This window comes from Ahaetulla prasina, chromosome 1, assembly GCF_028640845.1.
Source record: "Ahaetulla prasina isolate Xishuangbanna chromosome 1, ASM2864084v1, whole genome shotgun sequence".
Taxonomy (NCBI): Eukaryota; Metazoa; Chordata; class Lepidosauria; order Squamata; family Colubridae; genus Ahaetulla; species Ahaetulla prasina.
The window spans coordinates 215,013,881-215,040,711 of record NC_080539.1 but is presented as its reverse complement, the minus strand read 5'-3'; the positions used below and the strand labels follow the sequence as shown (position 1 = coordinate 215,040,711).

At 41.7% G+C, this 26,831-nt stretch overlaps 1 protein-coding gene across 1 annotated transcript in view; it reads right to left on the bottom strand.

The window, feature by feature from the left end:
• The window catches only part of CHN1 (chimerin 1), a 123,894-nt gene extending 97,798 nt beyond the window's left edge, over positions 1–26,096 (bottom strand). Inside the window, exon 1 of the mRNA XM_058190187.1 lies at positions 25,671–26,096. Within this exon, the coding sequence (XP_058046170.1) occupies positions 25,671–25,689 (19 nt within the window). The 5' untranslated portion in view covers positions 25,690–26,096. The remainder of the gene's footprint in view (positions 1–25,670) is intronic.
• Positions 26,097–26,831: the final 735 nt, after the last annotated feature.

The following is a 26,831-nucleotide window of genomic DNA, read 5'->3' as shown; positions in this document are numbered from 1 at the left end:
ATATCATTAGCATATAATACTCTTATATTCTCATGACTTGTTAGAAAAAAATAAAAAATATTAAGCAGGATCATTTGTTTCATTTAGCTCTGTGTTTGTGTCTATATGCAATATATGTAAGTGTGTATGTAATGTACATAGGTGTGTATGTTTGCATTGTGAATATATGATTAGCCAATCTTATTCACATATGTGTTAATCTGTTTTGAATGGAATATTTCTGGTAAAAATTCATAAACTTGGAAGATGAAAAGCGCCATCTTGTGGAACTTTAAATCTACAGTGATGTCTGAGTGATAACTAGCTTTTTGTATGGAAATTCAGCATTTCTTATATTCTTCTTTTCACTTAAGGAAATTATCTGGAGTTGTTATCAGGAGACAGCAGAAAACTCACTGAGCATAAGTAAAAATGAGCACTGAGATCTCCTCTCATCTGTCACCCAAAGAGAGACAATTAAATTACTCAAAATATGAGTAATTTTATGTCTTTCATTATAGTTCTCCAATAAGGTATAAATGGGAAAGTGTTGACTGGGGAAAACTGGGTTCAGTTGCCAGAAAGATCACTTTGGGATTTTGGTTAAGTCATTCTTAAACTAAGCTACCTGTTGCCCCAGGACTTTGAAAGGAATTGGGTAAAAAAAATGTTCTTTGCTATGTTTTGCATGAAGCCCATGGCCTGTATCCGGACTTGTCTTGCAGCAGAAAGGATTAACACACATGCAACACATACTCTGTGTTTGTGTATATACATATATATATATATATATATATGCCTGTATTGTGTGTCTATGTGTGTGTGTGTGTGTGTGTGTGTGTGTGTAGGTACGCCTCCAAAGGTACTTGTTTGATTTGCCAGTTTGCGTCAGAGAGGAAGTCAACATAAATGTGTGTGTGTGCCCTAAAATTCAATGTTGACTCCTTGCGACTGCTCAGACAAGTCTCTGCAGTTCTCTTGGCACGATTGTCAGAAGTGGTTTGCCATTGCTTCCTTCGTAGGGCTGACAGAGAATGACCGGCCCAAGGTCACCCAGATGACATTATGACCAGGGAGGAGCTAGGACTCCCACTTTCTACCCTGATGCTTTAACCACTACACCTAACAGGCTCTTATTTACAGCATATAATTTTAGGATTTTAATATCTGACAAAGTGACTCCTCCCTTATGTACCACACTGTCAACTAAGACTTAATGGATGCTACATCTGTCAGGGATATGCTGTGTGGGAATTCAAAAAGAGGCATGCCATTCCATCCAGGCTTGGTTATACCCTTCTAAGTTAGTCAATGACTCTTTTAAGCTTTCGTGACACCTGAGTTTTCTCCTGTTCATCCAAGATTTGGGCTAAGTTGGTGCTTCTATAACTTTCTAGTGCAATTTGATGCAGTTGCTGTGCTGGTTTTAGCTATATTTGGCTTGGGGCCCCAGTGGGAGAACAGCGCAATGGAGGTGGCTGATTGAATAACATATCCCTCCTCCCCCCCACTCCGCCCCCCCTCCCCCCATGTGTCCTTGGTTTTAATGTCTGATTTGAACTTTTTATGTTTTAACTGTATATGTAACTGCAAGCTGCCAAGAGTTACTCTATGATAAGATGACTGGTGAATGAATGAAATAATGAATTAATTAATTAATTAATTAATGTTTAACTTTAGCAATTTTTGCAGATCTTAATACCTTAATACGTCTCCTTCTTCACAGTCATCCAATAGTTAACTAACATTTTTGGAATGGGAAATTTAACTGGTCAGCATGCTAATTGTGCATGGCTTTTTCTTTTTCTTTTTTCTTTTACTTAAACTTTCTTTAGCATTCTAAAATATTTGGAGCAGACTATCATTTTGCTGCATTAGCAGAACTACTTCCTGACCACAGCGCCTGGCCAGCCATTAGAATACAGCCGTACGAAAGCTGATTCTTTCTCCCATTTGCTATTCCAACATCCCTCTTGTGCTATTACAGGGGATCCTCCAGCCAGATTGATTTGATTGCAAAGAAAACTGCAAAGGAAAGGAATAATTAATTCAATTTCCCCTTTTTGCACGTTTTGCCAAAAGTGCAGTTGGATCAGAAGACATTTCCATTTCTAGGATACGAATTCAAGATCTACTTCTTTAAATCGATCTAGACAGAAAAGCTCTTTTAGACCCAAAGGATTCATACACGACTAGTCCATAGGTTATAAAATTGTGAATATTTATCATTTCCCTTGAGAGTGAGAAGGGCGACAGAGAAATGTAATTAATAAACAAAAATTCTAGATAAATACTATATTTAGGCACCATCTGTAACATTCTTGGTTAAAAAAACAAGATGTCTGGCCAATTCCATTTTTTCACTTGAATGTTGTTTCATAATTTCTGGGTATATATAATTTTGCCTCTTGAAAATTATACAACTCCGACAGAAGAGAACTTTTCTAAACTGGGAAATTACAAGCAACCCTTTCATCCTTTCACTAATCCCTGTGGCAACACAACATCCTGTTATTTTGTGATCCATTTATTTAGATTTTTTTAAATACTGTAAATCATCCATCTGTGTTGATTTTAAAAGCAATAATAATGAACAGCTGCATTAAAATGTTAACTTATCACAACTGTTGATTTTGCTTCAAGGCAGCCCCTTTTAATTTACTATGCATGAATGGAGTACTTATTTGTTTGTTTTATTTAAAGGAATTGTATGGCTGCCCATCTTTTAAAACACAGCTGCGAGGCTCAGTACAACAGTAAAAACTTCAAACTATAAAAGCCATAAAACTGTAAAACACAACCAAATCCTTAGTGCCTTAGTCATCTATCTGCCCCAACAATCAATTCCAAATCAACTCCTCTTACTCTATCCCAGCACCTGGATAAAGAGCTGGGTCTTGACAGAAGAAGGATGTTCAATAACTAGGAATAGTCATAGGAAAAAGCACACTTCTGAAGTCTCACTACAGATGGCAACATTTTGGGAAAGTGTCTTGGAGCCTATTTACCCTATCTGATAAGGTCCTGTGCCATGTAGGGCTTTAAATGTGATCATTGGCCCACCGTGAATTGCACCCAGAAGAAAACTGGGATTAGTACAGCTTGCACAGAAGAGGTGTAATGTGGGTAAATCTAGAAGTCTCCTTGTGCGCACTACTGCATTCTGGATCAGTTGCGCTTTCAGATGGTCCTCAAAGGACCATGCAAAGCACATTGCAGTAATTGGAATGGCAAGAGGCTAAGGCATGAGCAACCGTGAGCAAGGCCTCCCAGTAAAGGAAAGGATAAAATTTATGCAGATGAATCTATGGAAAGGATCTCCTTAAGCCATGGTGATGCACACTCATTGAACAGGAACTATGAGTCCAAGGAGACCCCCCAAAATTGTGCATCAATTCAATCTGGGAAAGTACAACCCTATCCAGAGTGAAAGATGTCATATTACCAGATTTGGAAATGTGTGTGCGTGTGTGGTGGTGGTAGTGGAACAAAACCCAAAGCCACTCCATTTTCCAAGGTTGAGTCAAATTTGTTTGGTTCCTCTCCATCCATATCCTCACAGCTTCCAGGCACTCAGCCAGCACTGTAACAGCATCACCTTTCCAGCCAACGGTGGAGATGTGTATTGTTAGTGTACTGATGATACTGCATTCCATGCTGTTCAATGACCTTGTCCTGTATAATACTAGTTAGAAGTACTACTTTGAAAATGCTTAGTTAATTATGTTTCTCTGCTTCACTGTCTTGCTTCATCAGCTCAAGTGGAGAGATTACATCTGAGCAATGACCAGGACTAGAATTTTGACAAGAATAGAAAAGAGGCTACAGTAAAGATCCTCAAAAATCCTCAAAAGACCCTCCAATGGTACCTTTAATTTGGGGCAGCACAAGCTGTAAAAAACATGGGAAATTCTAAGCAAAGCTTTTATCATGTAATCTAACTGCCCACAATTATGAGAGGCAAATAATGGGAGAAAGCTTAGATCTTCTTCCATTCGTAACCCACTCTTATTTTTCTAACGTATCTTACATCTTTTTTCTTCCCAAAAAACACAAACCACTAAATGCCTTTTGAACAATAGTGCTGATACTGCTTCACAGGGGAACAATTCACCCTAAAGACAGGAGCTAAACTTTAAATATAAATAACTGCCCTCTCCAGCAATATTTACAGTATACAGTATACAAAAAATGTAACTCTTCCCTTTGTTTATAAAGTTTCCTCGCTGTTTCTCGCTTAAAGTTTCTGTTCGCTTATTATTCTGCTGCAGTTTGCTTGCTTTGCTATATAACAAGCCAGGTTATTAATACAAAGGAATGAGCAGTATCTGGTGGTCTGGCTGAACAATGCCACACTGGGAACTAAGCCTTAAGTGGCTACCCCAGAATGTGTGTTCATTAGTCTAGATAAGGATGAGTGCACTCTGGCAGTTCCTTTCTTAGATTCAGGGTTTTTTTTTTAAAGTATAAAACAACAATTTTTAAAGATCTCTGCATCTCTCTGCTGGCTACGCTAAAACAAATGCAAGCCAATACTGTATAAATGTAATTATGCAAAGTAGCCTGTGTATATGAAAAATTCCAAAAGCCAAATGGATCAAAAACATGCTTAAGGCAGTAAGGATATTGAAATCTTCTGCTGTGATAGTATTTTAATAGTATTTTCAGAAATTCCCCCTAAAATCTTTACAAACTATCACAAATACCTGTCTGGATTTATGGTTCAACATTTGTGGGCAAGTTTGCGTATAGTATCCACAAATTTAAAAGAAACATAGCACAGACCCTTGATTATCCCCTCATTTTTCAAACTCATACAACTCCCCGTTTCCTAATGTTAGATACTTCATAATTCCCCAAAAGAAGCCCAGGTGTCATGTGGTCAGTGTTGTATATGTAACGGTGCAACATGTTAGGAATTAAGAACCAAAGTTTAAACTACCTCGATGGAAGAAGGAATTAAATCCATGAAAAGCAGTATTGATCCTAAGGAAACACAAAAACCTCATTTAGTCTCCAATCCACAGATTTATTTATTTATTTATTTATGTATTTATTTGTTCATACTTTTGTTCTTCATATAAACAGAAGAAAAAGAAACCACCTGGTTTGGGTGCACCTAGCTCAACATTATTCCCAATGGTAAGGCAGTAGCTTTCCAACAGAGGCAGAGATCCTTCTGAGCCTTACCTGGAGATACCAGGAACTGGATGTGATGCTTTCTGCATGGAAAGGGCTCTCTCTCTTCTTTTATTTAATTGCTTCTATTCCTTAAGAGGTGGACAATTACATACCCCTGCAAGTTAAATTATGCTGGGATAGGTGCATTTTTTTGATACCAAAACTGGTACATCCATTAGGCGACAGTCACCCGTCTTAGAAGAGATTTTAAAAGCTACACGTAGACTATTCAGAAAGCACACATCTATTTGGAGCACATCTTTTGAACATTATATTGTACCGTGATTTGCTGAAGAATATAAAAGCTGTCATCTCCCAATAAGTCAAAGCTGCCAGGTTTTCTCAGTTTAAGAGAATCACTATAAGATTCGTGGCCACAAGATGGAGTAGCTGCCTAATGTTTCAAAATTTACTGGATTTACTGAGAACCAAAAAAAACGCCTCTACTTTCAGATTAGAAAAGATACAGACTATTAATGTTCTGTTTTGAGATTTTTCAATTTTTTTTTTACAAAGCCATGCTTTACTGAAGAGCATGATTACATTAGCTATTTACTTTTCTGCTGACTTGTTAGATGCACTGTTGGTATTATCGTCAGCCCACCTATATGGAAAGCTGCCAAATATTTTCTGACAGTCAAATTTATTTTATTTCTTCTACTTGCTAAAGAAAAAATGAAAAATGCAGACATGTTTATTTTTCTGATGACCTACTAGTGGAAGGTAAAGGGGAAAGATGTCTCTCTCACACACAAACTTTAAAAAGTTGTATGCCCTCAAATCAAAACATCACAGAGAAGTTGTAGAGAGCAGAGCTTTCCTGCTAACTTGTGGAAGTTACAGGAACTTATGATAGTAATGGAGCCTGCCCGTTACAGTTCAGCTGTGGAGTTGTTAAGCGAAGTGCCGACATAATTGCTTCACTTAATAACTACAATCCCTGCTCTCCGCGTTGCAGCTGTTAAATAACCACAGAGGTTATTCAGAGGAGCAAGGGGTGCCTCAGAAGTGGGGGAGGGCGTAGGAGGCCTAATGTGGGCCCAGTTCCAAACAGGCCATGGCCCGGTAGTGGACAGCAGCTTGGGGGTAGAGAATACCTTTTACTCCAGCAACAAATGTGAGCAGGTATAATGTCCAATTAAATAAGGTAGTAAAAAGGTTTTCACAGTAAAAAAGCATAGTAGGCCTCATGGCCTTTGGGTAAAAAACCATGCACAGAGACTCAAGGCAAGCAACACCTAAGGTTTCCTCCTGCCAGAAGCGGATGATAAAGTCTGCTCCCCTCCAGTGGTCTGTAAGACACCTTTCTTGACCGGGATGCCTTATGCACGGTCACTCATGCTCTCGTCACTTCTCGTCTGGATTATTGCAATGCTCTCTACATGGGGCTACCCCTGAAGTGCACTCGGAGGCTTCAGCTAGTCCAGAATGCAGCTGCGCGGGTGATTGAGGGAGCACCACGTTGCTCCCGGGTAACACCACTCCTGCGCAGCCTGCACTGGCTACCTGTGGTCTTCAGGGTGCGCTTCAAGGTTTTGGTTACCACCTTCAAAGCGCTCCATGGCTTAGGGCCTGGGTACTTACGGGACCGCCTGTTGTTACCACATGCCTCCCACCGACCCGTGCGCTCTCACAGAGAGGGTCTTCTCAGGGTGCTGTCTGCCAAACAGTGTCGGCTGGCGGCCCCCAGGGGAAGGGCCTTCTCTGTGGGAGCACCTACTCTCTGGAACGAACTTCACCCCGGTTTACGCCAATTGCCTGACCTTCGGACCTTTCGCTGGGAACTGAAAACTTATTTATTCATTCAAGCGGGACTGGCCTGATTTTTAAATTCTAAATTTTAAATTTTAAATTTTTCAATTGTAATTGTATTGGGTATTTTATATGGTCAATTGGACGGTTTTAATTTCGGCCTTTTATTGAATAAGTTTTTTTAATTGTTATTTTAGTGTGTATATTAATTGTTTTAATGTAGGCTGTACACCGCCCTGAGTCCTTCGGGAGAAGGGCGGTATAAAAGTTTAATTAAATAAATAAATAAATAAATAAAATAAGTAGTTGCTTAATTCCAACGGTGGGGAGTTAAGAAAAACAATGCCTCTCTTGCTACAATAATATTTAGTAACGTCTCATTTCACTGTACAGATTCCTGCCTGGAAGAATGGAAGATTGTTTGCTGGATGGTGATGGCTTAAGGCAGGGGTGTCAAACTCAAGGCCTATGGGCCGGATCTGGCCTGCAGGGTGCTTAGACCTGGCCTGCGGGGCCATCCTGAAAACAATGAAGGACCGGCCCGTCGTGCCTCCTGAGCTCCATTTTCGCTGGAAGAGGGTTGCAGGAGACTGTCCCAGCCGAAAATGGAAAGTGGGGGCCCGTTTTTACTGGCAGAGTGCTTGAGCTGCCACAGGCGCCCCTGACACGAGTGACGTCAAGCTGGCCATACCCACCCTGGCCACACACCCCAAGGTCAAATACAACCCTGATGCAGCCCTCAATGAAATTGAATTTGACACCCCTGGCTTAAGGGATGGAAAATCCTGGATGTTTGGAATTTCCCCACCTAAGCATCACAAGTGTGGAGAAAAGGATTTCCCCCTTAAAAAAACAATATAATTCTTTATTGGCCAAGTGCGATTGGACACACAAGGAATTTGTCTTTGGTGCATATGCTCTCAGTGTACATTTAAAAAAAACCACATTCAACAAGAATCATAAGATACAACACTTAGTGATAGTCATAGGATACTAAATAAGCAATCAAATCATACTAGGAAACTAAATAAAACAATATAAATCGTAATGATACAAGCAGCAAGGTTATAGATATAAGTGGGAGGAGATAGGTAATAGGAAGGATGAGAAGAAGAATAGTAATACATAAAATATGTAAAGCATGGAAGATAAAAAATTAGTCGTGTCTTTATTGCACTTCTCAGGAAAATCCTTCAAGATATGACACGCTACAAGCTGTTCAGCCCAAACTTTTTCAGTTTTAAGGTTTTGTTTGATTAGAATTGTGATTTCAAATTCCAATTAGTGTCTCTGCAAGATATAGAAACAAATAAAGAATGTTTCTTTGTAAATAGCAAAACAAACTGTTGGTTTCTGACCAGCATTGACCAGAAATAACATGGAATATTTGGGATGCCTGTAGGGAACATATCCTCCATTCTCAGCGGTAGGTAACTCAATGGTCTCCAGATATAATGGAGTACAGTGAATAATAGCAGCAAGCAGCATTGCCAAGGAGCAGAGATCACTGGACATATTATCCAAAACATCTGTGGGGTTCAATACTGCATGTCCTTATTTTAAACAAGCAGATTTAAACAAGCAGAGCCCAGGGCACATGGATTAATCTAAAATGCTGAGCATCAAGGCTGCAGTTGAGCTTCCAGGACAGATCACATAATGAAGATAAACTACAATAATCTAGGAGAGGTATACTGAAATCTCTTGGCTACATTAACGCCATGCAGAGACAGGTAAGAATATTTCCAAGTTTATTTAACCTTCTCATTCAGTTACTTTACTGAACGTACATGCATTTGTCCTGTTTTACAGATGTAATTCTACAGGAAAAAAACATGGAAGGATGAAAAACAGCCAAATCAAGGCATAGGATTTCTTCTCCCATATCCATTACCCTTTAGGTTTGCTATACACTCCAAAAGCTGTTATATCCATGTATTGGGTTTCTCTTTCATACCTTTCCTCCAAGTCTGTTCCTTATCATCTCCTTCCAGAGTAAGAAGACACTGGCAGAGATGAGTATGAAACATCCAGATTGCCTTGGCATGCAGCTCATATTTGGGGAAGTTATCCCATCCCTAAACCCTTCTCCACTGGAAAGGTAACTCCAGAATTTTCCCACTTGATCTTCCCAGAAAGAATGGTCAGTGAGGATTTTCTCAACACGACTGCTAGAAATCTCCTGCGTTTACATGCATTGACTGGAGGAGACCAATACCTTACATATTCTAGAGAGGGCTGCCTGGTCATGGTGAATTATTTCTAGTTCAAGTGTTTGCTTTCAACTGGCCGGTCCTGAATTTTAATGTTTTAATTTTGTGGAAACAATGGCGAACTAAAGATGATCTATGTTAAGAAGAGCTGATGAAAATGGGGGAAAGAGGAGCTGGTGTATAAATTGCCTTCCTGACTTCCTCTCTGGATGAAGGAGTGGATCTGGGATTGCCCACAGGGCTCCATACAGATGCTCCCTATGATGAGCCTGAAAAATAATGTTCTCAATTGAATTTCAAAGTTCTGGTTTGAAGCGTTCAAAGGGTTCACCCATTTCCTTTCTCAACCATTAATTGGAAATTTTATTATTTATTTATTTATTTATTAATCAAATTTCTAGACCGCCCTTCTCCCGAAGGACTCAGGGCGGTGTACAGCCATATTAAAATACATAGATAGACAATGAATTTAAAATAAATTTTAAAATGAAATATTTAACCGGCCAATTGAACTAAAAATAACAAAACCAATTAAAATCAGTACAAAATTTAAAATTTAAAATTTAAAAGCTAAAAAATCTAATCCAGTCCTGCGCACCTGAATAAGTGTGTTTTAAGTTCACGACGGAAGGTTCTAAGGTCCGAGAGTTGGCGAAGTCCTGGGGGGAGCTCGTTCCAGAGGGCGGGAGCCCCCGCAGAGAAGGCCCTTCCCCTGGGTGTCGCCAGACGACACTGCCTAGCTGACGGCACCCTGAGGAGTCCCTCTCTGTGAGAGCGCACGGGTCGGTGAGAGGTATTCGGTAGCAGAAGGCGGTCCCGTAAATAGCCCGGCCCTATGCCATGGAGCGCTTTAAAGGTGATCACCAACACCTTGAAGCGCACCCGGAAGGCCACAGGTAGCCAGTGCAGCCTGCGCAGGATAGGAGTCACCCGGGAGCCACGAGGGGCTCCTTCTATCACCCGCGCAGCCGCATTCTGGACTAACTGCAGTCTCCGGATGCCCTTCAAGGGGAGCCCCATGTAGAGAGCATTGCAGTAATCTAGGCGAGATGTCACGAGGGCGTGAGTGACCGTGCATAGGGCATCCCGGTCTAGAAAGGGGCGCAACTGGCGCACCAGGCGAACCTGGTAAAAAGCTCTCCTGGAGACGGCCGCCAAATGATCTTCAAAGGACAGCCGTTCATCCAGGAGGATGCCCAAGTTGCGCACCCTCTCCATTGGGGCCAATGACTCGCCCCCAACAGTCAGCTGCGGCTGCAGCTGGCTGTACCGGGATGCCGGCATCCACAGCCACTCTGTCTTGGAGGGATTGAGCCTGAGCCTGTTTCTCCCCATCCAGACCCGTACGGCTTCCAGACACCGGGACAGCACTTCGATAGCTTCATTGGGGTGGCCCGGTGTGGAAAAGTACAGCTGGGTGTCATCAGCGTACAGCTGGTACCTCACACCAAAGCCACTGATGATCTCACCCAGCGGCTTCATATAGATGTTGAACAAGAGGGGTGAGAGAATCGACCCCTGCGGCACCCCACAAGTGAGGTGCCTCGGAGCCGACCTCTGCCCCCCCGTCAACACCGTCTGCGACCGGTCGGAGAGATAGGAGGAGAACCACCGATAAACGGTGCCTCCCACTCCCAATCCCTCCAACCGGCGCAGCAGGATACCATGGTCGATGGTATCAAAAGCCGCTGAGAGGTCTAATAGGACCAGGGCAGAGGAACAACCCCTATCCCTGGCCCTCCAGAGATCATCCACCAACGCGACCAAAGCCGTCTCAGTGCTGTAACCGGGCCGGAAACCGGACTGGAACGGGTCTAGATAGACAGTTTCATCCAGGTGCAAGGGAAACTGATATGCCACCATACTCTCTACAACCTTCGCCGTAAAGCGAAGGTTGGAGACCGGACGATAATTACTTAAAACAGCCGGGTCCAAGGCAGGCTTCTTGAGGAGGGGTCTCACCACCGCCTCTTTCAAGGCGGCCGGGAAGACTCCCTCCACCAAGGAAGCACTCGTAATTGCCTGGAGCCAGCCTCGTGTCACCTCCTGGGTGGCCAGCACCAACCAGGAGGGGCACGGGTCCAGTAAACATGTGGTGGCATTCAGCCTACCCAACAACCTGTCCATGTCCTCGGGAGCCACAGGGTCAAACTCATCCCATAAAATATCACCAAGACCACCCTCGGACACCTCCCCTGAGTCACTGCAATTTTGGTCCAGACCGTCCCGAAGCTGAACGATTTTATCGTATAGATAACCGTTAAACTCCTCAGCACGTCCCTGCATCGGGTCATCCGCTCCCCTGGTGAAGGAGGGAACGAGTCACCCAAACAGGGCGGCTGGGCGGTTATCTGCCGACGCAATGAGGGAGGAGGCGAGCAACGCCGCATCCCTCAATGCCACTAGGTAAGTCCTAGTATAGGACTTCACTAGTGTCCGATCAGCCTCGGAACGGCTAGACCTCCAAGAACTCTCCAGGCGTCTTCTCTGGCGCTTCATCCCCCTCAGCTCCTCGGAGAACCAAGGGGCCGTTTGGGGCCTGCGCCGGGTCAGAGGCCGCAAAGGGACGGCACGATCTAAAGGCCCCCCCGCGGCCCATTCCCAGGCCGCAACCAGTTCCTCAGCCGTGTCGTGGGCCAGACCTTCAGGAAGTGGCCCAAGCTCCGTCCGGAACCTCTCCGGGTCCATCAGGCGCCTGGGACGGAACCAACGTAATGGCTCCGTCTCCCTGCGGTGTTGAATGGCGGTCAGAAAGTCCAGGCGAAGAAGAGAGTGATCTGACCATGACAAAGGTTCAATAGCTAATTCCTTCAAATCCAGATCTCTCAACCACTGACCAGAGATAAAAATCAGATCCAGAGTGCCACCCCCAATGTGAGTAGGGCCATCAACTACTTGAGTCAGGTCCAAGGCCGTCATGGAAGCCATGAACTCCCGAGCAACTGTCGATGACGAGCCGGAAGATGGCAAGTTAAAATCCCCCATGACTAAAAGTCTGGGGGTCTCAACTGCCACCCCAGCAAGCACCTCCAGGAGCTCGGGCAGGGCAGCTGTCACGTAGCAAGGAGCCAGGTACGCGACCAGCAAGCCCATCTGACATCTATGACCCCATCTCACAAAGATGGATTCGCCCGGCAATCTGAGGTACAGTGGTCTCCTCAGCTCTAGACTCTCTCTGATCACAACCGCCACCCCACCACCCCTACCCTGGCCCTCGGCTGATGAAATGCTCGAAACCCGGTGGGCACATCTGAACAAGGGCACGCCCCTTCTGGGCCCAACCAGGTCTCCATGCGCCCATAAGGTCCGCAGCACCCCCTGAATAAGATCGTGAATTAGGGGCCTTATTGGCCACGGACCGTGCGTTGCATAACATCAGCCAAGGCCAGGGCCCTGAGGATCCTGACCATCCGGGAACGGGAGAAGTTTGGGGCTCGGGCGCGCAACCGCCTGCAAACATCGGCGCGCACCCCTAACACGATATGAGCCCCACTTCCGCCATATCTGCCTCCCCTTACCGTGGAAATAGCACCACCTCAACCAATGGAACACCGACTCCCCATGACCCTCGGACCCGCCAACCCCGCCACGAGCATGCGAGGAACTGGACTCCCCGACGGGTTTCCCCAACACCCACCCATTCCTCCCACCCCCCAACCCAAGCCCGTCGGTTTCCCTCCCCCACCCCTTAAAATCCCCTTTAAAACTCCCCTTAAAAAGTCTATTAAAACAGCCAATTAAAAAACCCCTAAGCCTCCTATTTTTCGCATGCCACCTCTCGGGACTCCAAAGCCCGTCCTCAAGGTGGGCCCTCGATAATCTGGAGGGCCAAACCCGCGAGAGAGGGGCATCTCGCAGGGCAAGTAGGTCAGCCGCGGTAAATGTTCGCATCACTGAGACGGTCCGGCCAAGGCCATCCTGGGCTGGTCAAGTTGGCAGCAAAGGTCAGAACAGATGGTAAAGTGACCATGACCAGTCTGTCCTGATGGGAAACAGTTCGAGGTAATCCATGTGCGGTAGATGATAAACCGCTGACTCAGTCAATTCACCACCCCAGACAAACGACCTGGGGTGGGCTAAGGAAGAAGGGGAGAGGGACGATGGTAGAGATGTTATAAAGATGGTAAATAGTGGAGGGGTGTCCACAAATGCTTGTGGACTGCTTTTTGGATATCAAGAACCTTCAGAAGGACAAATTTTATTATGCTGAATGATTTTCTTTCAATCTGCAGCAAAACAAGCTTTAAGTTTAAAACTTAAAAAAACCTTTTTTATCTGGAAGTAAGTAGCAAAAGGGTGGTTCGAATGTTTATTTTGGAAAGCTTTTAAGCAGAATAAGAGGTCAAATAAATTGGAAATAAGATTTTGAAATAATTATATTTCCTGTGATTTGCTTAAAGTCTTATTAAAACATACAAAGATTTTGAGTTTACATGTTATAATATTTTTCTTGGAAAATGTCCTGGATGAGAGAAAAACATGATAGCAATAGAAATAGTACTTAGACTTATATATAGCTTCATAGTGCTTTACAGCCCCAATCAGTTTACAGAATCAGTATATTGCCCCCAACAATCTCGGTCCTCATTTTACCGACCTCGGAAGGATGGAAGGCTGAGTCAGCCTTGAGCTGGTGAGGGCTGAACCTCTGGCAGCCAGCAGAGTTAGCCTGCAGTAACCACTGAGGAGACCTTGAAGACTGGCTACTACAGGCAACCAGAAAGAATTAAAGGTTAAAGTGAAGGGAGTAGCCCCACTACAGATAGTCCTTGATTTATAACTGTAATGGAGTTTGCCCATTAGTGTTGCAAGCCATGATGGTTGTTAAGAGACTCATCCACCCGATCATCCCATTTAACCACCTAGTTTCCCTGATATGGTCATTAACAACCACATGGGTCGTTAAGCAGAGCATGGGGTGCCTCCGGGTGAGGGAGACCTTGAAAGGTCTACCTAAGGTGGAGAAGGGCGGGGGGCAGAGTTTATATCTGGATAGATGCTCTACAAACAGCAGCCTGGTTATTTGTGATCTTGGAGTTAAAACCCATTCTTTTCCTTGAAGTGTACCTAATTCAGGTCCTGTAGCTGATGTAGCTAAATTTCTGCAACTGCTTCAAAGGGAAGGAGAGACATTCTGTAAGCCCATGATCAAGGGGATTAGGAAAATAGATCTGTGTTGTCTTCACAAGTCCTACCATTTTGTAAAGAACTACATTGTAAAGTTTATGTTATCGAAGTAATTAAGAGAGCTATATGGAACAGTCTTGTCTTTTTAAATTTAGATTCCTATGCAAGGTCAAGATACTTTTTTAAACTGCACAAGAGATATAAGGGTGATGAACTCTTCTCATACCTGCTGTTTCCCTCCCCCAACCCTTGAAAAATCTCCCCTCTCCTCTCACAGCAGGTTTATTAGAAGCATCAACATTTATATGAAGAAAAAGTAATACCATAGGAAGATAATTTTGAGAGGTAAATTGCTGACAAGGTTAGCATACCCTCCAATGTTCTCAGTGCTGCATTACCCTGACCTCAGCAGCTGTATTTACTACTTTTGCACAACGCTACATTGATCAGTCCTTACTGAATTTTTTATCATCACATGTGGGCATCAGTCTTCAAGTCCCTAATCATTTATCTGTCGTAACCAAATTACCAAACATCAGCAAAGATTGGCAAACATCAAAAAAACAGTTACTTGGCAAAATGGGACCCAAAAAATCGAGTGAAAGCAGTACCAACAGGCAAGAATTTATTTTAGCTGTATTTATTTATATCAAAAGGCAGAGAATTTTCTGTAGCCACTGGAAATTCTACTATGGGTAATTAATATGGACACTTCTGAAAGGGTTTTTGCCTACTTCTGCCTTAATGCTTTTTTTTTTTTTTTTTGCTCAAGAAAGAAAAAAACAAACTTGTAAGTTATAGGTTTGATTATTAAAAAGGGTAGACTATGGGACGAAGGAAATTGATTTGTAATCTTGGATTAAGAGGGCAAAATATAAATGTACTTATAATCACTGTTAAGATCAGAAGCCACTTCTTCATAAACCTTTTTTCTATTTTCTTTTTTCTTCACTGTTTTTCTTTACTTTCTTTCTAAAATTTGAACTGTTTTTATGTTATTATTTTTTAAATAAAAAAATATAACAAAAAAAGAAAAGTGGGACTTCAGCTGATCTCCCCATTATTCTGCACCATTGAAGAAACAATTTCATGGATGGAGGGATGCAACTATGCTCCAAGCCTCAAACTACGGTATGTATGCACTGTAATACATTTTTTTTTTTGCATTTATATCCCGCCCTTCTCCGAAGACTCAGGGCGGCTTAGACTATGTTAAGCAATAGTCTTCATCCATTTGTATATTATATACAAGGTCAACTTATTGCCCCCAACAATCTGGGTCCTCATTTTACATTGTGCCACAGTGCATTGGTTCGTGCTGTGGGTGCCAATGCTGCTCTTAGTCTGTAGTCTGTTATCCCAGGGCAGTGGCTTGATGAGGGATTTGCCATATTATTAGTTGGGTATACTTCAGTTTTACTAGTCCATCATGCATGTGCTTTACCTATGTTTCATATCGGGTCTAGACTGCAACCAGGTAAGTTTCCTGCATGCTTTTTCCTCATCAGTAAATGACAGGGCTATCGTGTTTTGGGATTTTTGCCATATCAAATGATTAGCTTTAACCCATATGTAATATTTTACAATTTATCCAGCTGTTTTTCTTTCATTGGTTCTTCAAAACATGGTGGATGGTTTATGTGAATCTCCTCCTCTTGCCAAGAAAACCGCAGGGACCAATCCAGGCACTCCCAGGAGTCAACACTGATTCAAAGGCATAGACAAACACACATATACAAACTAGGTGAAAGATTTCCCTAAAAATAGTCAGGTAATCTTGCATCAAGCATAAGATAATTTACATATTTTTTTTCTTTCTACAATCCTGTTTTGCTCAGGACTACAACCTTAATATTTTTCTTAGCTTCATGTTCTCTTCTTTTCTTGGTCAAGTATTTTTCAAATTCTCAGTTGCACTGTTCTCCTCCATTATCAACCTCTTAATTTTTCTGTTGAACGTGTTTTATATGTACATTTAGTAAATTTTGAATTTCTCAAATACTTCACAGCCTATGAAGGTAACAAATTTGGTTTTCCCACTATTTATTCTGAATAACCATAAACCTCATAATTGGTTTGTTTGAAATTAATTTTTGGCAAACTGTTTAATGTAATTAAGTGGTAGTTTGTAACAATGAAAAATCCATTTTAAGCACAATTTTACAGAAGTACTGCATAAGATGGCATTGTTGTTGTTGTTAGTTGCGAAGTCGTGTCCGACCCATCGCGACCCCATGGACAACATTCCTCCAGATCTTCCTGTCCTCTACCATCCTCTGGAGTCCATTTAAACTCATGCCTACTGTTTCAGTGACTCCATCTAGCCACCTCGTTCTCTGTCGTCCCCTTCTTCTTTTGCCCTCAATCTTTCCCAGCATTAGGCTCTTCTCCAGTGAGTCCTTCTTTCTCATTAGGTGACCAAAGTATTTCAGTTTCATCTTCAGGATCTGGCCTTCTAAAGAGCAGTCAGGGTTGATCTCCTCTAGGACTGACTTGTTTGTTCGCCTTGCAGTCCAAGGGACTCGCACGAGTCTTCTCCAGCACCAGAGTTCAAAGGCCTCAATTCTTTGGCGCTCAGCCTTTCTTATGGTCCAACCTTCACAGTCATACATTGCAACTGGGAAAACCATAGCTTTGACTATACGCACTTTTGTTGGCAGGGTGATGTCTCTGCTTTTTAGTACGCTGTCTAGATTTGCCATAGCTTTCCTCCCCAGGAGCAAGCGTCTTTTAAATTTCTTGGCTGCAGTCCCCATCTGCGGTGATCTTGGAGCCCAGGAAAATAAAATCTGTCACTACCTCCATTTCTTCACCATCTATCTGCCAGGAATTGAAAGGGACAAATGCCATGATTTTAGTTTTCTTAATGTTGAATTTCAAGCCAACTTTTGCACTCTCCTCCTTCACCCGCATCAAGAGACTCTTTAGTTCCTCTTTCCTTTCTGCCATTAGAGTGGTATCATCTGCATATCTGAGGTTGTTGATATTTCTTCCAGCAATCTTAATTCCAGTTTTTGATTCATCTAGCCCCACCTTTCTCATGATGTGTTCTGCATATAAGTTAAATAGGCAGGGTGATAGTATACAGCCTTGCCGGACTCCTTTTCCAATTTTGAACCAGTCAGTGGTTCCGTGTCCAGTTCTCACTGTGGCTTCTTGACCCGCATACAGGTTTCTCAAGAGACAAATAAGATGGTCTGGTACTCCCATCTCTTTAAGAACTTGCCACAATTTGTTGTGATCCAATTTGTTGTGATCACAATTTGTTGTGATAATTTGTTGTGACAATTTGTTGTGATTTGTTGTGATAAGATGGCATAGACTTAGGAAATGTGCATCCAATTTAGATACATGATATGCTTCTTGGAATATAACACATTAGATTTCTCTCCTTTTTCTTGTTTAGAGAATTCCCTTCAGTTGCGGCATTCAAATCATTCTTGTATGTCTGTAGTATGATAATTGTATTTTCATGAGATTTGATTAGTACAGTTGAGATTTGATCTAGTACAGTTGTTCTCAACCTGTGGTTTGCAGACCCTGGGGCAGTGTGATATTATCACAGAGGGTACACAAAGACTAGAAGAAATGCTATGACTTAAATCTTGAGTTAAGTCTTGGGAGGGGGGTCTCTGGCCAAGGTCCGTGGCCACAAAAGGTATTTAAAGGGTGGTCCATGGTGAAGAAAAGGTTGAAAACCACTGCTCTAATATATATTTATAGTTTTCTGATGATTAAACTAATAAAAGTTTCAGAAAAGTTCATGTTTGTTTTAGCATCTTCTGAATGGAAGAGATACTCCTACATATGTTCCATTAAACTTCCATTCTCTGATAATTTATGGTTCATGAATTTTAGAATATTTGAATGTTATCATTCATTCTTGAGCATGCATTTGCCTATTGTCATAGATAAAACAGTAACCAAAATGGAGGCAGCACTCTTTATCTTCCCCTGTCTTTTAGACATGATCAGAGTCAAACCCAATTCCTCTCTTTACCCAATTCCATCAAACCCAAATTGACCCTTCCTGCCCCAGACAAAGCCCCTCTGTAAACCCATCTAAAGCAAAGGATAGAAGTTCACAGCCTAGCCCAATTCCCTTACAAGGGAACTGAAATATAGAGAAGCGCCAACCTTCCAACAAAGATGATTAGGGGACTGGAGACTAAAACATATAAAGAACGGTTGCTGGAACTGGATATGTCTAGTCTTATGAAAAGAAGTACTGGGGAGACATGATAGCAGTATTCCAATATCTCAGGGGCTACCACAAAGAAGAGGGAGTCAAGCTATTCTCCAAAGCACCTGAGGGCAGGACAAGAAGCAATGGGTGGAAACTAATCACGGAGAGAAGCCACTTAGAACTAAGGAGAAATTTCCTGACAGTTAGAACAATTAATAAGTGGAACAACTTGCCTCCAGAAGTTATAAATGTTCCAACACTGGAAATTTTAAAAAAAATTTCCATCCACCATCAGTGGATGGTCTTGAGATTCTTTCTCCTTCACAGTGGACTTTCCCAGCTCTGTTGCCCCTTCTGAAGTAGCCTTTTGACTTAACAACAGAACTCATCCTCAGCTATAGGGACAAAGACCTGCATAGCTTTCCCAAACTGGCCAGCCAATCACATCCCTAGGATTTCCTGCCTTATAGCCCAAATATTTCCTTTGCCATGGTTCCCTCTGTCTTTAAAGCAGGCATCCAATATTCCAATGAACATGGTTCCTTTTCCTCAGTGCCGTGTTCTGCACGTCTGAATTTTCTACTTTACATGTACTACTTAGTTCAGCTAGCAAAAATGCAACACCCCTTGATGTTTATTAAACAACAGCAAACTTCACAACAGTTAACAGGCAAAAAAAAGATAAAAAGCACGCAAGAGAAGGGAAAGAGACCTGAATAACAGGCCTCTTATCTCTTATAACTAATATAAAGAGATGCACCGATTATACATATATATTATGTATATATCTCAACACTTTCCAGAGCCACAGGAAACAATAGTGAGTAATTAGTATGACCAGTACAAAAGAGAGAGGTCTTCTGATATTTCAGCTTTAACCCTTTAATGTACACAATAGCAGCAGAATAGAAGTGGAAAGTAGGACAAAGGTGATCCCATTTCTACTCCACACCACAAAGGAAACAGTTTTGTGGGTGGGGATGATCTTGGTATTCAATACCAAGAAGACTTTCCTTTCAAATTTGGTCAAGAAAATGCACTGTTAACAAAACAAAGCCGTTCAGGGTTACTCTCTTTATTTGCTTCATTAGGTTTTTCAAATTAGATAAATATTTCACTGCACCAAGTGAAAATCAAATTCAGCTCTCAAGGTTACACAGATAGTTAAAGTGCTACAGATACACTGTTTACAATAGAAGATAGAGCTCTTGATTGACTTCAGTATGCTCACAGTACATAATAATTATTAAACTAAATTATAAACTATACCCTCTGGACAACCGATGACTGTTTGACAACATTAACTGAAGATCTCTGAACATCTTTCCAAAATTGCTTTTAAAGATGATAACAGTTCATCCCGACAGGACAAGGGAAATTTACTCCAACTTGTAAACAAAATTCCATATGTGTCAATATTACACGTTTTAAACAAAATTGAAAAGAAAATGCCCATAATTATTACCTGAACATAACTGTAAATAATCTTTTCCTCTAAGGAGATAATTGGTGAGATAAATACTTTTTCAGCAGCCTCATTTCAATTTTTTTAAAATATGAACATTTAAACTTGTTAGTCCTAAAAACATTTCTAGTTCTGTGCTTGTGATTAAAAGAAGCACCGATACCATTATTTTTATTCTTTAAAAAAATAAAAACTACTCTCATGAAAAAAGTTTCAAACCAGAAAAATAATAGGATTAAGTACAGAATATTTAACATAGGTATAACATTTCAACCATTGAATTTAGACAGTGACTGCCAATGTTACTGCTTTTTGGTACTCATTCCTAACATCTATTGAAAAATAAATACTTGGCAACTTAATGCAAAATGTAACATTTCCTGTTCTATTAAAGAATGGTCCTATGCTTATAATTCATGGCTGAAGGGATATGAGTCTTTAGAACATAATTTCAATATGCCCATTAACAATGCTGGGAATTACCATTTAGCTATCAAGTTGCCTACCTGCATACATGAGAACTTTAGTCCAAAACAACAAAGCTTTATTGAAGGAAGGATGCAGAATTTGGATGCTCCTTCTAATCTACAGGTAATGCTTGAGTTACAACAGTTCACTTAGTGTATGTATTTACGACATAGTCCTTAAATTACGAATGTTGCAGCACCACAGCAGTCCTTCATCCTTACGAATGACTGCAGAGGCAATGCAATGTTCATCCTGCCTATGCCCACCCGCTCCCCACAATTGCTTCCCCCCTCCTATCCTGCTGTGCTGGACTCACTTACCATGCAAAGATCTGTCTCCTCTTTGCCGCATTTTTTGAGAAATCTCACTGCCTCATAGTGTTCCATCAGCTTGCAAACATTTTGAGCAGAGACTGGAAGCTTCTGGGTACCATGATCTTGCAGGCCTTCAAGCCATGAGATCACGGCCCCCAGAAGCTTCCAATCTCCGTGCACAATGTTTGCAAGCCGATGGGATACTTTGAGGCAGTGTGATTTCGCTCCATCAAAGCGTCCTGTTGACTTGCAAATGTTTTGCATGGAGACTGGAAGCGTCTGGGGGCCATGATCCTGTGTGGCAAAGAGGCTGGAGAGGAGACAGCTCTCTAGATCTTTGCAAGGTAAGTGACCCAGCATGGCAGGGTGGAAACAATTGCATGAGATATCTCAATGGGTTGGAGGAAGCCTTGGGTGGTCTCAAGCAGGTGGCCTGCTCCATCACTAGCCCCCCCCCCGCATTGCCTTCCCCACCTTGAGATACTTCATGTGCACTTAATGACCTGAGCATTCAATTAGTCAGTGAATGTGTGGGCAAAAACACAGAGCATTTACGTGATTCACTCCAATGAATCCTCGTGTTACCAATGTAATTGGCAGGGTCCATTACATTTGTAAGGTGAGAACTAACTGTATTCAACAAACAATTCTAATGCAAGACTATGTTGCCAAAAAAAGCAGCAGTATCAGATTCAGCCCTTTCTGTTAGCATTTGGTGAAGATGTTTAAAGGGCCTGTCAATTATAGCACTGGGCAACTGAAAAGAAGCACTGAAATATTGTCTTTTCTTCTAAGCTATAACCTTCTCTTGATGTACAGCTGAAGTTCATACCCGTTTTCTGTTCTATACAGTGTCCATAACCACTGTCCCATTGCACAATCATCCCAAACCAAACCTTCTAGGATAGCCTTCTGCAATGTAACCTTTTTGAATATACTGGGACTACACTTTCCAGAATTCTAGAATAAAGAACCAATTTTCCCATCCCATTACCTTCACCACGAGTCTTTGCTCACAGTGCAATAGTCCTGCCATTATTGCTTTTCATTAATGATCAAGTTCTAGGAAAGAATACTTTCACAGCTCTTCAAGCACTAAGATAATCATCATCATCCTGGGTTCTCGTACTCTTTAGCAGACTCCTCAGGAGAAAAAGCAGCAGGAGCGACTTGTTGGGAGTGACTTGCAACCTTCCCTGCCAGCTTCCCCAATGACTTTGTTTTGTAGGAAGGCGGTAGGGAAAGTCACAAATGGCAATCACATAATCATGGCTCACTGCATGAGCTTGGCGTCCAAGCGCCTGTCACAAATCACTTGATTGTGGAGGTGTTGCAACAGTCAGAATTTCAAATTTTTACAGCACCATCGATCATTGAATGACATAAGCTAAGGATAGCTTCTATATGTTTGGATAAAATTGAATTATAAAAATCTATATCTTCATTTTCCCTCCAAACTGGATTTAAGAGAACCAGCAATTCTTTGACCTGTTTTTAACTGACCAAGACCACCACTCTTATCTAGTGTTTGTTTTCTATCATCCAATTTATAACTGATATCAGACACTTTATTAAGAATAACACTTCCTGGAATGATAGCCACAGGTATAAAGGTAATATCTAGGTTTGTTACATTAGCTGATGGGAAAGAAGTATGTGATCTAACCATATAAAAGTAAAATGAACTCCATCAGGCAACCAGCTACTGTATATCCATTTCTCCTCATCCCCACTGCAAAAGAAATTCAGACTCTTGACTTTCTACAGAATGTTCATCAATATTTCCCAAATTGTCTGGGATTCCAATTTGAAAACACTGAACCCTTTCCTAACAGACCATCTGAAAGTAAAAAAGTATGAAAAATTCTTTGTTATTCTGGTATCCATGCTGCGCAATATCTGTTCATGTTTTCTTTTATGTGTCTCTGAACAACATATTCCATAGCAGAAACACTGTCATATTCTATGGCAGAAATGCTATCTAATAGTTTTAAGAATGTATTGAGCTGTGGTGGCGCAGGAGTTAAAATGCAGTATTGCAGGCAAACTCTGATCACAGCTTGGAGTTTGATTCTGATGCGGCTCAAGGTTGACTCAGCCTTCCATCTTTCAGAGGTCAATAAAATGATGACCCAGATTGTTGGGGGCAATATGCTGACATTGCAAATAGCTAGAGAGTGCTGTAAAGCATTATGAGGCAATATATAAATATATGTCGAAGTGCAATTGAATATATTTGGTAATGCCTAAATATTTTGGCCACCAGAAAAAAAAAATCCTGACATTTTGTTACTGATTGCTTCTTTTAATATATTTATTGCTCCCCAGAGCTTTATATAACACACCCAGCAGAGAACAGCAGTAAAGTTTACAGGATTTTTAGTAACAGAACTGTAAATTCAAGAATGAAGGCCAGAAATAATAAAGCCCTGGAAGATTATTAAGAATTCATGTCTGACTCTCAAAGATGGAGTATATGACTTTAGTTTTCTTAGTTATTAAACAGATTACTATTTAAAAGAATAACAGGGATCCTGTAAAAATACTGTATATATAATTTTCAGGCCAGAAGAAAGAAATTCTCAGTATGTGTTGAAATATTCTATTGGTTCATTTCTGCTTGGCTCTTTCCATTTGTGCAACAGGTGGGAACTAACCAAGATATAAAAATTGAGCATAGTAAATGGTAGTCTATGACTCTAATAAAAAAACTGAATTGAGCATAGTGCTTGAATCTCAATCCTTGTCTTTTTGCACCACTTACAAGAGAGAATTGTCAATCAGGATTTATGAGGCAGTAAGAAACCACTGACTGGAATGGAGAAGAAAAAAAGAAAAGAAAAGAAGCCCTTGGTCTTTCACTAGCAATGAGATTTCCAGTAATCATATGAAGTCTCTTCCAGCAAAGATAACAATGCATAACACTGTGGCACCATAATATATCACCACATTTATAATACTTAAGCTTTTATAGTCAGAAGTCACACTGAGAATTAACCAGGGACAATTTGAAGTGATGTAAACACTTCAAAATGTTCTCCCATATATTTCAAAGCACATCTTTTGAGTAATATTCAAAGCTTTAGTGACCATCATTAAAGCAACATTATTTTGTTGCCTCAACAGGCAGCAGCACCTGGCTGGAATCTAAGCAAGGTGACCCCTGGTTATACTTGAGAGTGTAAGAACCACCAGGGAATACCAGGCCCATATATGTTAGACTAAAAAAATTAAAAAACACAATGGGTGAAAACAGTGACAATCTATTGGTACTGTTGCCAAGAAAATTGCATGAATATGCCAAACTTGATTGGAAGAAGTCACCTGCATTGTTTTATTAATAATCACTATCTATAAACAATTCTTTTTGTAACTCACCTCTATTCCTCTCCTTTTCAACTGCATCTTTGTCCAGAAAATATAGTCCTTGCCAGTTGTTAGATGAAATAGACACTACTCCACAATAAAAAGGTGTCACAAATATCTTTACTACGGTAACAATATAAACCTATTACAAAACTTCTACTACAGTCCCAGAAAAACTTACCCAGGGTCATTAATTTACACTCTGAAGAATCAATTAATAATACAGGCCTGATGAAATAAATTTAATATAACCATTTTAGCCCTAGCCTAAATTATTTCCAAACATGTTAACGATTTTTAAATATATTTCCATGGTTATATTTGGAATCTCCCAGATGCTTGCTGGAAACATTCTGTAAACAGTGAAATTAAAAGGCTAGACACTCTTGTAAGGAACTAATGTACAGGTATAAAAACTATTGCAGCAGTTAAAGAGTTTGAAAATAAAAGATTAACAAAATACTTCAATTGTTAATAAATTCTTCATTACTATGGTATCAAACTGATCACATCCATTTTTTAAAGCATAACAAGTAGTATTTTTACAGATTTATATAAAGACACATTTAGTATAAATTATAATTACATAAAATAAATCAGTGGAAAGCAACCCCAAGTTAAGAATACCGTGAGTTATTTATGTAATGAAATTTGCTTCCCCAAATGATCTGTTAGTGTCAAGATTATTTTGCTTCTCTTTACTGTTACAAAGTGCTTTTTAATTACTGTACTAAGTTAGAAATGTGTGTCATTAAGCTTAATAATTAGTTTAAATAAATTAATATGCCAATATATAAAACTTGCCCAAATTAATATTTTATTTATAGGGAACATTTTCGTGCTGCTCAAAACACACATAATCAAAAACAAATGATACAAAACACACATCCTCTGGGTATGTGCACACACAAAAATAAACAAGTGTGTTTTTACCATTAGTTTTTGAGAAACGCTTTTTAAATATTTTTTTTAAATAAATTATATTTGCATCTTCGCTTGCCATTTATCACATCAATTATCATTCGTTCCGGAAGAAACACATTTTTTTTTTTTAAAAAAGGCAGCTTTTTTGCTGCAGGGGCAACTTCTCTCTGACTTCCCAGAAAGGATAGAGAATGAACTAAGCTAGCTGGTGTGTTTCACTATTGCTTTGAGAAAGAGAATGGGCGCCTTGCAAGCTAGATTGGTGGGGTGGGTTGTGGGGGGTGGGTGGGACAGAGACTGTATGGAAGAGATGAAAGAGATAATAAACTCTAGTACTTCATGCTGCAAATGCCAATCAACCACCAAACCCCGACAGTGACTGAAGAAGCAAGTACACACCCACAGGCACTGCTTGGAGTAGAAACAATGGGTGAGGAAAAGAAAGAAGAAAGGAAGGAAGGAAGGATGTCTTTATCTTGCTAATGGCCAACCCAAAAAAGAATCCGGGAAATCCAGCAAAATAAAAAGAAAGAGAAAGAGAAAGAGAGAGGGACAGGGCGAGCGCTCCCTCCAGCCGCTTCCATCCTCCCTTCGGGGCTGCCTCCCTTTCTATTTATCTACCTGTGGAAGGAGGGAGGGAGGGAAGAAGGGTGTGTGTGTGTAGTGTGTGTGTGAGAAAGGCAGCGCTTACTCACCGAACAAGGTGAGAGCCATCGTCTCGGCTCCGCTACGATACGAGCGGGATCGCCTCGGAGGTTTTACTGAGCCGGAGCGGCGGACGGAGCGGAGCTCTGCGGCGCTCCCATCAGCGGCGCGCAGCAAAGCAACAAAAGAGCCGAAGCAGCCGCTTGCAATAAAAGTTATCGCCGCGATCGCCTTTGCCTGCTGGCCGAGGGGGGAGTGGAGGGAAAGGGTTCGGGGAAGGTCGGGGCGGAGAGAGAGAGGAGAGAGAGAGAGGCTGCGCCTGGTCCCGGGAGGCCCTGGAGGGAAGAAAACTTCAAGAGCAGCGGACAGCTGTTGCCTCGGCAAAAGGCGCGTTTGCTCCCTTTCGGACGGCGCTGCTCCCACTCCACCCACCCAGCCAGCCAGCCACCCACTCCGGCTGCAGCCTTCAAGCTCTGGTAGCCATCTTGCTTCGCCACATGACCGGCTTCTCCTCCCCTCCTGTCTTCGCCGCTTGCAGAGTTCCCTGAATGGGTTCCCATGGCAACGGGGGATCCGTGGGCCGCCACCTTCCTCCATCAACCCTAACCCCTCCATCACCCTTCGGAGAGGCAGGCGCTGTCGGCTAAGAAAGACGGGAGCGTACGGACGAGGGGGGGGTCAAGGCCTCTCGGTTGGGATTGCAGCCTTTGAGCGGTTTTGTTTTTGATCGTTTGAAAGAATGCAAAGACGGGAGCGGAGGTCTCTTGCCTCCCGCTGCTCTCTGAACTACACTTCCTCCAGATAGCGGAGGGATGAGTTAGTTGCAAGCTCTGGCTGTAGGAAACTGCCTCCCCCCCTACTTATCGTTTTTTATTTAGCCTCTTTTAGTTCTCCTTATATGTAAAAAGACTCACTTCTTGCATCAGCACATTTGGTGGCGTAGATTGAAACATCTTGCTTTACCTGTAACACGAAGAATACATTGGAAAGGTGGAGGGGGGATCATTACCCTAAGTGACAATGCAACTACGTACCAGATGAGAATTAACAAAACTTGGGAAGGTAAATTTGAATACATATTAGAACCAGTCATTCTTAAATGTTGGCCCAATTACCCCTCTCCTGGTCTTGAATGATAGCATTTACCCCCACAAAATCCCCCAGACACTTGTGGTTTTAGGTACATAATCAGTGCTCAGTTTACCCACAGT